At 37.8% G+C, this 13,141-nt stretch overlaps 1 protein-coding gene across 2 annotated transcripts in view; it reads left to right on the top strand.

The window, feature by feature from the left end:
* Nucleotides 1-13,141, top strand: part of ADAM9 (ADAM metallopeptidase domain 9) — a 163,204-nt gene that overhangs the window by 87,489 nt on the left and 62,574 nt on the right. For both annotated transcript variants that reach the window (XM_035003990.1, XM_035003991.1), the window contains exon 13: nt 3,111-3,203. In XM_035003990.1, the coding sequence (XP_034859881.1) occupies nt 3,111-3,203 (93 nt within the window). The remainder of the gene's footprint in view (nt 1-3,110; nt 3,204-13,141) is intronic.

Below are 13,141 nucleotides of genomic sequence, written 5' to 3'. Positions count from 1 at the left end.
CAGCGTTCAGTTTAGCCATTCTCTGGAATGTGAAGTGGTACCTCATTGAGGTTTTAATTTGCATTTCCTTAGTGACTAGTGATGTTGAGCATGTTTTCATGTGCTTATTTGCCATTTGTATATCTTTTTTTGATGATGTGTCTGTTCACCTCTTTTCCCCATTTTGAAAATTAGATAGTTTTGGGAGTACTTCATATATTCTGGATATGAGTCCTTTATCCAGATTTGCAGATATTTTCTCCCAGTCTCTGGCTTACCTTTAATTACCTTAACAGTGTTTTTTGAAGACTAGAAGCTTTATATTTTGATGAAAGCCCATTTTACCAATTTATGCTTTTATGGGCTATGCTTTTTTGATGTTATATCTCAGGAATCTTTGTCTAATCTAAAGTTGCAAAGGTTTTCTCCTAGAAGCCTTCTAATTTTAGGGTTTATATTTAGGACTATGATCGATTTTGACTTAATTCTTTTGTATGGTACAAGGTTTAAATTAGAGTTCATTTATTTATTTATTTTTAAAATATTTTTATTTATTTATTTGATGCAGACAGAGAGGGGGGTGGCGCACAAGCAGGGAGAGAGGGAGAGGCAGACTCCCCGCTGAGCAGGGAGCCCAATTCAGGGCTCAGTCCCAGGACCCTGGGATCATGACCTGAGCCGAAGGCAGATGCTTAACTGACTGAACCACCCAGGTGTCCCTAGAGTTCATTTATTTTTACATTATTATTATGAAAAGATTATAAACTAATGGGAAGTTGCATAAACAGTGCGAAGAGCCCCATGTATTTTCACCAGTTTCTCCCAAAAGTGATATCTTATGTAGCTCTCATGCAATATAAAAACCAGGACACTGACATTGATGCATTAACTAGATCACAGACTTTATTCAGTTTTCACCATTTTTAACCACATTTGTGTATGCGTGTGTATGTGTAATTTTATCCCATTTATTGATTTATGTAAACACCACCTCAGTTAACACAGAGAACTGTTCTATCATCACACAATAAAACTCCCTGCTGCGACCTCTTTGTATTCATACCCACCCCCAACTCCAGCCCTGATCCCTTCCCCTGGCTACCTCTAAGCTGTTCTCTATCTGTAGTATTGCCATTTCAATAATGTCATATAAATGGAGTTTATATAAAATGGAGTATATATAAAATATATACTCTTTGAGACTGACTTTTTTCACTAAATGAAATGCTTTTTTTCACTAAATGAAATGCCTCACTAAATGAAATGCCTCAATCTAAAGTTGTTGTATGTATTACTATTTCATTCCTTTTTATGAGTATTGTTCCATTGGATGGATTTTACTACAGAGAACTTGGAATAATGTTTATGCTAGTGTTTCCACCAGCCTGGAGGTCCTGCCTGGAGTTTGTTTAACCATTGTTTAACCATGCAGAGTTTGCGTAATCATTCACCCATTAAAGGGCATTTGGGTTTTTTTCTCACATTTTGCTATTAGAAATAAAGCTGCTATCAATTGTATTCCACTATTTATCATCAAAGAAATAAAGAAAAATATGGTCTTCATGATTAAAGAGATAAAAAGTTTTAGAAAGAATGTAAATTATAATAAAGAACCAAATAGAAATTATAGAACTAAAAAGTCCAATAAATGAAAGTTTCACTGGATAGAATTAATAGCAGACTAATATGGCAGAAGAGTCAATGAACATGAAGCCGATCAAAAGAAATAATTCAATCTAAAGAACAAATAGAAAAGATAAAAGAAAAATGAGCAGAGAATCAGGGACACATAGGAGATATCAAATAGTCTAATGTAACTGTTAGTGAAATTTCAGGAGACTAAGAATGAAAGAAAAAATAAAAGAAATAATGGCTGAAAACCCCCCTAATTTAGGGAAAAACATTGACTTACAATTTCAAAACACCAAGTGAACCCATGCTAGAATCATTACAAAGAAAATTCACTTAGGTATACTGTAGTCAAAATGCTGATATAAAGGGAAAATAATGAAAGAAGCCAATAAAAAAACAGGGGAACAGAGATATGAATGGCAGCTGATTTTTTCCCTGAAACACTAAGGGCCAGAAGACAATAGAACAGCATATTTACAGTTCTCAATGGAAGAAACTGTCAACCTAGAATTCCAAAGTAGGACAAATATTCTTCAAAAATGAAAGAAAGCTTATTTCCTCGGCCCCCTCTCTTCCCCTCCTCCTTCTGTCCCCTGTCTTATTCTTTCCCCCTCCTTCTCCTCTCAAACAATTCAGACCTGAACACATTAGCTGGAACATAGAAGAGATGTCTCTGTGGGTGGGAGGTTGTGGGATTTGTGTGGGGGTTGTGATGGGGAGCCATGGAGGCTTAAAGTGAGGTGAGAGAAGCCAGGCAAGATAAAAAGAATGTCCACATAAGGTGAAGACACACCCATTAGATAAGTCAGACCTTGAGCATGAAGAGAAAGGCATTGATGGATGCTTAATTCTCCATGATAATTAAAGGAACTTATGACTGAATGTATCCTCCTCCTCCAAATTTATATGTTGAAGCCCTAGCCCCCAGGGTAGCTGTATCTGCAGATGGGGCCTCCAAGTAAGTAATTAAGGTGAATGCGGTCAGGATGGGGTCCTGATCTGACAGGGTTAGTGTTCTTAAGAGAAGAGATCCTGAAGAGCTTGCTTGCTCTGTCTCTGTCAGAACATCCACACTGAAGAGGGGCCGTGTGAGCACACAGCCAGAAGGCAACTGTCTGCAAGCTAGGAAGAAAGTCCTCGCCAAAAACCGAATTGGCTGGAACTTTGTTTGGACCGCTAGCCTGTAGAACTATGGATAGTAAAAGTATCTTCTTCTGGCAGTTCCAGCAGACAAAGAGGCATTCTCTGTATGATTTCAGTCCTTTGAAAGTTGTTGAACTTTAAATGGTTATAAATGAAGAGTCACTGATAACTTGAGAAGGATAGTAAGTGATTTTCCGGAGAGTAACTGCTATAGCCGAGTTAGTATATGTGCTGCCGAAGCGAGCACAGCTATAGCCCAGTTAGAAAAAAGATTTTAGATCTGAGATAGGACTTTGATTAATGAAAATTGATGACAGTGACTCCTTTCCTTATTGACAGTTATTTTCTTTTCACAGGAGTGTGAATCTGACCCTTGTTGTGAAGGAAGTACTTGTAAACTTAAATCATCTGCCGAATGTGCATATGGTGACTGTTGTAAAGACTGTTGGGTAAGTGTCATGAGCACACTATGAAGGCGCACACACGATCTGTGTCTTTCCACAATGTCAGCTTTATTCAGTCCTAAAGCAAAGTTAAATCACAATTAGAAAGCAGGTTTCAGGATTCCAAACTCAGTGACAATCAATTGATCATGTGATTGAACTTGGCTTCTTACAAAGCATCCAGAGCAGGAGAGAAGACAAGCCACACAACGAACAAGATAACAGAAGGGTGCAGGAAATTCACAAACCAAATTTGAAGTCAGTCTGTGGGCGTGTGGTTGAGGTAAGGCCTCGGTCTGGTCCGGGTCAGCTCTCTGCACTCAATGCTTCTGATGTTCTAGCGGTGAAGACTCTTGGTTCTGTTCAGAGATCCCGGAGATCAATGGGGCAGAGCCTTCTGTGGCAATTGCCTTTTTTAAGTCAGACAAAGAGGGGTCAGGTCTGAAGAGTTTGACAGTTTTCTGCCAAAATTCTTCCCTTTTTAACTCAGTTTTGGGTCTCTGCAGACCTCCTCTGGTTCTTCGTGATCAGTTCTGGGGTGTCGGCTGACGTGGGTCCCAGTGATACCTCCTAGCTGCAGTAACTGAACTGCTCACGTCATTGCATGACATAGTCTCCTGCTTGACGTGAGAGACTCCATTTTGCTCTCTACATTCCACTCCATGATTCCTCATGGCAAATTCTGTAAGGGCCATGCAGGAATCAAGTATGTCTTACAGCAGGATGGCAGTAGTAGTTTGGTAACATAGCAAAAGGTACTTTTAGGTTATTTAATCAAGTTTTCAATAGAAATCAAACAAAATCAGTTAAATTCAAACCATATAAGATAAAGAGCACATCAAATCCAAACAAGATAGACATATTAAAATGAATCAAGCAAACACAAAAACTCCCAACTCAAAGTCACATCTAATTGAATAAAGTCAAACAAAAAGAAGACAATAAAAAAAATACATATGGAATCTTCAGCATAGGCTCTTGGTGTATCCAAAAAAGAATGGCGAGGGTATGGTTAATCATAGTCTTTCTGTGATTTTTTTTCTTTTTAAGTTTAAGAGTGCATAACATTCTAATAGCATATTTAATAAGATATATAGCAAAAATGATAACTAAAAGGACTTCCTTAATGGATTCCCAAACATGTGTAGAGATAATTCCATCCCATCTTTAGGTATTTTAAAGGGTTATAGTCAGACCAGAAGCCAAAACAAACCACCTGTTTGAAGGGTTTTGCTAACAATTCTAGAAAGGAACATTTATTATGTAAGTTTTCTATGTCTTTGTTTAATGCAGCTAAGTTAGTATTAGTGACGGCTGAAGCTGCATGAATGGCCTGCATAGCATTTTTAAAGTGGGTTAGCTTTTGGTTAAGGTTTTATGGGCTGCTTTGAGTCCTTCCATGTTTTCATCCAAAAGTTTATCAATTTTGTCAGTTTTAACCCAAGGTATTTCTGTTATTTTATATGGTAAGATGTTGGAAGATCTTTGTATGAATATTCTGAGATGTAGGTACCCATTTTGGCAACATTATTACATGCTACATTAATAGCATACAGTATTTTAATACATTCATTGTTTATGGTGATAGTAGTATCCTTCATTTTAGTATGATTGAAGAATTTAACCTCTGAATAATCATTAGCACAAATTATCCAGTTAAAGTGTCCCATGTTCAAAAATAACTTTTCAGTGGATGTTCTTGTTAAAGGAAAAAGATCAGCATTGATTTCCAATTCATGCCAGGTATAGTACATGTTATGAGATCACTGAAATACCATTTCTTTGGGTAATAATATCCATCCATCCACAGGGGTGTATGTGTTACCGGAGTGCAGTATTACCATGTATTTGTTGTGGCACAGCATGTGAGTCATATACTAGTAGGCTTTGACCTCCTAATACTCTTTTTTTTTTTAAAGTTTTATTTTATTATGTTAGTCACCATACATTACATCATTAGTTTTAGATGAAGTGTTCCATGATTCATTGTTTGTGTATAATACCCAGTGCTCCATGAAGAACGTGCCCTCTTTAATACCCATCACCAGGCTAACCCATCCCCCCACCCCTCCCCTCTAGAACCCTCAGTTTGTTTCTCAGAGTCCATAGTCTCTCATGGTTTGTCTCCTGCTCCGATTTCCCGCCCTTCATTTTGCCCTTCCTGCTATCTTCTTTTTTTTTCTTAACATATACTGCATTATTTGTTTCAGAGGTACAGATCTGTGATTCAACAGTCTTGCAAAATTCACAGCACTCACCATAGCACATACCCTCCCCAATGTCTATCACCCAGCCACCCCATCCCTCCCACCCCCCACCACTCCAGCAACCTTCAGTTTGTTCCCTGAGATTAAGAATTCTTCATATCATTGAGATCATATGATACTTGTCTTTCTCTGATTGACTTATTTCGCTTAGCATAATACCCTCTAGTTCTATCCACGTTGTTGCAAATGGCAAGATTTCATTTTTTTTGATGGCTGCATAATATTCCATTGTATATATATACCATATCTTCTTTATCCATTCATCTGTTGATGGATCTCTTGGCTCTTTCCACAGTTTGGCTATTGTGGACTTCACTGATGTAAATATTGGGGTGCACGTACCCCTTCGGATACATTTGTATCTTTGACCTCCTAATACTCTTAACAATGAAAGTTTACATTGCCCTCTATTGTCACAACCTGAAGGTCTCGAGGTGTATAATTGTAAAGGAGATTCAGTCCAGTCAGAAGAATACATTTTTCCTGTTGCTGTAATGTTTTTAATATCATTCCATGCTCTCTCAAGAAGGTTATTGATTCTGTAGCAATTATTTTTTAATTGTTCATTCAAATAAAAATTTCTCAGATTAAGTAAATTTTTTTGCAGGGCCTGAACCTTATGGTTGATATTATAATTAAATTCCAGTTGGTATGCATGATCTATGGACAATAGAATGTAATTCTTTAAATGCTGAGGAAATTTTGGAACCTAAGTTTTCTACTGCGTTATTTAAGGGGTTCACGTTTTTTAAATGCAAATAATTCTTGCTTAATAGTTTGGATTTCTGCTTCCTGAATTGCAGAGATAATTAAGTTAGAGATGATGCCTAGTCCTACCAGGAATTATAAAGGTTTTCTAAGTCTAATTTTGTCAGTGGGTGGTAGGTCAGGTAATGCATGGGAGGTTGTTAGCTATACAAATTGGTATAGATGAATTAGTTATATTCTCACAGATAGGGTGCTGTACTGACCATATATGTTCTACCCATTGTGCGTCTGATGGTTAGGTTAATGAGAAGTATTGTTGCATACCTGGATTGTCCTCCCAAGTTATAAGTGTCAAATCTAGATCATTGTCACGAGATTCTGGGAGGTCTGGTATGGTTGAGTCTGGTGATTGTTGTGTCTCTCTCTCTCTCCTAATGTAAAAAACCTTATTCTTTTAGTGCTGTCTTAATTAAGCAGATGGTATAATTAGCTAATTTTCTGCACTGTGGTTGGGTCTATTACCAATGTGGCAATTTCCGTTGTGGCAATAGGTGAAGTATCTGGTTAGTTCAACAAGACAAAGAATCAGGAGAATATTAATAATTATAAGTAATATTTGCCCAGCAGCATTATTGGCAGAAAACGAGATCAACACTGCATTTTTGTGTCCTAATTGATAATGTAAGTGTGCATGTATTAGACTTGTCTTATAATGACAAGTACAAAGTAAGCAGGGGCATAAAAATATATATCAGTTTTTTTTTCTAATCTGTAATAGAAAGCCCTTCTAGTATGTAATTTTTCTTCAGTGATTTTTAAGGTATGTCCATAGGAGAAAAGTCCTGGATATTCTTAAGTTGCAACTGTCCTTTAGCCCCTGTAGTCCGAGAAATGTTTCCGTGCCTGTGAGCAACAATGTCCTGTAATGAGGTGGAATTGTCCCTCAGTTTTGTTGCTGCTTTATATGTAAGTCGAAGCGGTGTCTATTGTTACCTCCCTTTTTTCTGTATCTGGGGCAGGGGTGTTTGACATCTTATGAGGACCATCTTTTTGTAACCTGTCTCTTTGATTTAGCAAAAAGCAAGCTATATCCAGGGCTTGTTAAGAACTTCCTTGTTTCGGGGCACCTGGGTGGCTCAGTTGTTAAGCGTCTGCCTTCGGCTCAGGTCATGATCCCAGGGTCCTGGGATCGAGCCCCACATCGGGCTCCCTGCTCGGCGGGAGGCCTGCTTCTCCCTCTCCCACTCCCCCTGCTTGTGTTCCCTCTCTCGCTGTGTCTCTCTCTGTCAAATAAATAAAATCTTAAAAAAAAAAAAAAAAAAAGAACTTCCTTGTTTCTCTTATCAATCGTAATTCTCTTTTTTTTTTTTTTAAGATTTTTAATTTATTTATTTGACAGACAGATAGCGAGAGCAGAAACACAAGCAGGGGGAGTGGGAGAGGGAGAAGCAGGCTTCCCGCTGAGCAGGAAGCCCGATGCGGGTCTCGATCCCAGGACCCTGGGATCATGACCTGAGCCGAAGGCAGACGCTTAATGATTGAGCCACCCAGGCACCCCTCGTAATTCTCTTTTTAATAATCAGTTAAATCTCTTTGTATATCTAGCAGCTGTAGGATTGTAGGCTAGATGGTAATTCCATTGTAAGTCCCATAGATCACAGAGCTTTTTAACTGAGGTGGCTGTAAAGTGAGTTCCCTGATCACTTTCTACTATTCCTGGTGCTCCAAAGTGAGCTGCCCATGACTATAGAGCCCTTATTGTTGCATGAGCTGAAGGGCTAGAGGCAGCCAGAGCTTATCCCTAAATCTGTATATATGTCTACCAGGGCAGAGGCATGTATCTGTGGATAGCTGTGATTTAAACGTCCTAGAAAGTCTGTTTGTATTGTAAAATTAAATGTGGTAGGCTTGTATGTATGTATCTGTTGATGCAGTGTACCTGTATTTACGTACCATCTGTTTACATGTGATGCATCCTTGTAATGCTCTTTTTTTCTCCTGCCAAGTAACTTTAAGATTTCTTTCAGTGAACCATTTATATAAGGCATGTGTTCCTGTTTGTGCTTTGTATGTATTTCCATAATTGCATGTGGAGTTATTAGTATTTCTGTTATTTCCTTATCTGTGTGATATTGGTTTCCTGTCTTTTTAAATTTCAACTGGTGTTACTTTAGGTACCTCCCATTTTCCATCCCTATCTCTTTGTAATATTATTAGTGGCAATGTGTGTCTCCATCCTTCCTTATCTCTTTTTAATTTTAATTATAATCCTTCCTTTGTTTCTATTGCCTCAGTGTCTCTTGTCAATGCATCAACCTCATTATTATATTTTGATACCTCTGTGTTGTCTTTTTTGTGTGCTGACACATGTGTAACATATTTTAATTTTCTCTGAAGCTATATATAATTCTTCCCAATATTCTCTTGACCATATGTCTTTGCCATTTATTTTAAGATCATTTCTTTCCCATTTTCCTGACCACAGGGCTACTGCCCATGAGTCAGTAAAAATATATATGGTGCTTTGATTCTCCTCTAATGATTTTCTTTTAGCAAATACTACTGCAATTAATTCTACATGTTCTGCAGATTGAGTTTTACCTTTTTCTCTGAGGATCAGATTGTCCCAGGGTCTCAGTGCTGTGGCTGCCCGTTCTGTTCTTCCAGAAACTCCAGGGGGTGATCCATCTGTAAACCAGCCATTTGATATAGACCTTTAGACCAGGATGGGATGTATTTCCCTAAGTTTTGAGTATGGATTTGCCTTTCCCTTGGAATAAATTCTAGCAAGACTATTTCCGTCTTACATATCTCCTCGGTGTGAAGTTCTGGTTGTCCCTGGAAGGACATGTCTCTTCCTCGGATATGCCATTTCCAAGTTAGCAATTTCAAATCAATTTGGATACCTGTCCATTCTTCTGGGCTCAGTTTTATCCAGTGGAACAAAGGTATATGACTCGGCACTGTTATTTTTTGATTTCCCAATAGGGGTTCTATATTTTTTAAAGCTTCATATAGCAACCATATATGTTTTTCAAATATTGAATATTTATGTTCTGAATATGGGAACTTTGTAGTCCAAAATCCTATCGGTAGAAAATTAGGTTTATGTTTCTTCTTTGTCCAGAGGGACCATGACCATATTCTCCACTCATCAATATTTCTATTCTTAATGGTTCTCCTGCTGCTGGATAATGTATTGTTTGAATTGTCTTAATAAAAATCCCTTAATGTATCTAAAGCCTGTTGTTGTTGTTGTTCTGTCCATTCAAAATCTTGTGCCTTTCTAGTTATTTTGTAAGTAGGTTTTAAGATTATATTTAAGTATGGTAGATGCTGTCTCCAATATCCAAATAAGCCTATAAGTCTCTGTGCCTCTCTTTTATCTTTAGGTGTCCTATTGCTTGTATTTTATCTATTACCTTATCTGGTACCTTCCTTCCTTCAGAAGACCATTGAATTCCTAGAAATTTGCAATGAGTGTCTGGTCTGATATTTTTTCATCGTTAATAGTCCATCTATGTTCCCTTAAATGCTGTATTAACTTTTCCTTTTCTTGTCTTAATTGCTCCTTATCTTTTTTTGTTGTTATTATGTCATCAGTATAGGATATTACTACTAGAGATTTGTACAATGATTGATCTATAGGAGTGGACAGGATAGTATGTGCTATTACTGGGCTATTCAGATATCTTTGGGGCAGCCTTACAAATTGATATTGTTTGCCTTCCCATGAGAATGTGGTATTCCTGGCTTTTTCCTGTAATAGGTATTGCAAAAAACATGTCGGACATATCTATAGTCACATAATATTTTCCATGATAACTAGTTATCTTATTTATTACTTCTTCTGTGTCAGATAATGCTCCCATTGATTTTGGTGATACTTTATTTAGATTTCTATAATCTACCGTTAGCCTATATTGTCCACTAGGTTTTAACACTGGCCATATGGGACTATTAAAACTGGATGACATTCCTGGAATAATTATACCCTCTTTTAATAATTCCATTATTTTTTCTCTTATTTCCTTATGTCCCCCTTTTAATGGGTATCGTTTAGTAAATGATTCCCTATGGGGTCTTGGGAGTTCTATTGGATCTATCTTTACTTGTGCTAAGCATATATTCTTATTTTTCTTTCTTTTTAATGGCATCCATTCCTCATATAATTTTAGAATTAAATCCATTCCTATAATATTTCCTAGCTGCAGGGCACTCACAAAAGTATGTCTTATAGGTTCTCTTCATACATTAACACTTCTGTTTCTATGGGTTTTCCCTGGATTATTTTTCCTCCTAGTCCTTCAGTGTTTATAGTTTTTCCTTTATTAGGTCTTTCTCTCTTTAATAATGATATTTGGGATCCTGTATCTACTAAAGATGTGTTATTATTTTCTTTCCTATCTTTAATGCTAATTGCATATATGGCCTATTATCCCTGGATTTGGTGGCCTGCCAGTCCATCCCGGGGTCCTCTAGTTTTTTGTAAAGAAAGTTTTAGTAAATCTTCCTTGTACCCCGTGGCAGGGATGTCCACTATCACCACTGCTATTCAACATAGTATTAGAAGTCCTAGCCACAGCAATCAGACAACAAAAAGAAATAAAAGGCATCCAAATCGGCAAAGAAGTCAAACTCTCACTGTTTTTAGATGATATGATACTTTATGTGGAAAACCCAAAAGACTCCACCCCAAAACTGCTAGAACTCATACAGGAATTCAGTAAAGTGGCAGGATAGAAAATCAATGCCCAGAAATCAGTGGCATTCCTATACACCAACAACAAAACAGAAGAAAAAGAAATTAAGGAGTCGATCCCATTTACAATTGCACCCAAAACCATATGATACCTAGGAATAAATCTCACCAAAGAGGCAAAGGATCTGTACTCAGAAAACTATAAAATACTCATGAAAGAAATTGAGGAAGACACAAAGAAATGGAAAAACGTTCCATGCTCATGGATTGGAAGAACAAATATTGTGAAGATGTCAATGCTACCTAGAGCAATCTACACATTCAGTGCAATCCCCATCAAAATACCATCCACTTTTTTCAAAGCAATGGAACAAATAATCCTAAAATTTGTACGGAACCAGAAAAGACCCCGCATAGCCAGAGGAATGTTGAAAAAGAAAAGCAAAGCTGGCGGCATCATAATTCCGGACTTCCAGCTCTATTACAAAGCTGTCATCAAGACAGTATGGTACTGGCACAAAAACAGACACAGAGATCAATGGAACAGAATAGAGAGCCCAGAAATGGACCCTCAACTCTATGGTCAACTCATCTTTGACAAAGCAGGAAAGAATGTCCAATGGAAAAAAGACAGTCTCTTCAACAAATGGTGTTGGGAAAATTGGATCACCACATGCAGAAGAATGAAACTGGACCATTTCCTTACACCACACACAAAAATAGACTCTGAATGGCTGAAAGACCTCAATGTGAGACAGGAGTCCATCAAAATCCTAAAGGAGAACACAGGCAGCAACCTCTTCAACCTCAGCCGCAGCAACTTCTTCCTAGAAACATCGCCAAAGGCAAGGGAAGAAAGGGCAAAAATGAACTATTGGGACTTCAAGATAAAAAGCTTTTGCGGGCGCCTGGGTGGCTCAGTTGGTTAAGCGACTGCCTTCGGCTCAGGTCATGATCCTGGAGTCCCTGGATCAAGTCCCGCATTGGGCTCCCTGCTCGGCAGGGAGTCTGCTTCTCCCTCTGACCCTCCCCCCTCTCATGTGCGCTCTCTCATTCTCTCTCTCTCAAATAAATAAATAAAATCTTAAAAAAAAAAGATAAAAAGCTTTTGTACAGCAAAAGAAGGAGTCATCAAAACCAAAAGACAACCGACAGAATGGGAGAAGATATTTGCAAATGACATATCAGATAAAGGGTTAGTATCCAAAATCTATAAAAAACTTATGATATGATATCATCATATCATCATCATATCATATTACATCAAAAACTGATGATGTAATGTATGGTGATTAACATAACAATAAAAAAGTAAAAAAAAATAAATTAAAAAACTAAATTAAAAATAAAATCTTCCTGGGCGCCTGGGTGGCTCAGTCAGTTAAGCGACTGCCTTCGGCTCAGGTCATGATCCTGGAGTCCCAGGATCGAGTCCCGCATCGGGCTCCCTGCTCGGCGGGGAGTCTGCTTCTCCCTCTGACCCTCCTCCCTCTCATGCTCTCTGTCTCTCATTCTCTCTCTCTCAAATAAATAAATAAAATCTTAAAAAAAAAAAAATAAAATCTTCCTTGTTCCCTTTGCCGGTATTCTTGCTCCTCTCTTAATGGTTTGAATGAAACGTTTATTTTTTCTCCTCTTCTGTCTTGATCTTTTGTATCCATTTCTATTACTTTCCTCATTTCTTTGCTCTCTGTTTCTATACTGATTTCTGTTCCATGTGACTTCTTGTTGATGTTTTCTTTGATTTCTTTCTGAATATCCTTGATTATATTCTCTATTCCCTCTTTTTTGATAATTCCGTGTCCTGTATTTGTCAAATGGTCTGTTTGTTTTGTTTCCAGATACCTGCACAGTGGTATTAAATGTAAACCTTCTGTTGTGGTCTGTCTCTCTCAGCGGATGATTGCATGTATGTTCGTTTGTTTGAGCAGGGCATGCAGGTGCCCTTGAGGGCTTAGATATGTCCTCAGCATGTGATTGCTGTGTTTCCTGAACTATAAATGTTATCTTATGTGTGCCTGATAATTCAGCTGATAATCTGAATGTATTTAGTACATCTTGCATGGTATGGCATCCTGCCAGTGCATTCATAAATGAAATATTTGTTTTCTGGGGCTCCTAACAGAGGTGTTCTTTTAATCTCATTAGCGGCAGGCACCTCAAAGGGTGTGGTGAATCTTCCCTGAGTGTCATATATCATTGCCAGAATAGCCAATTTCTGGCAATGTAATTGAGCCTGCTCTAAGTCAGTCCAATTTCATCTATCT

The sequence above is a fragment of the Mirounga leonina genome, unplaced genomic scaffold (assembly GCF_011800145.1).
Source record: "Mirounga leonina isolate KUSES-001 unplaced genomic scaffold, KU_Mleo_1.0 Mir_128, whole genome shotgun sequence".
NCBI classification, from domain to species: Eukaryota; Metazoa; Chordata; class Mammalia; order Carnivora; family Phocidae; genus Mirounga; species Mirounga leonina.
This window is presented reverse-complemented; position numbering and strand designations above follow the sequence as displayed.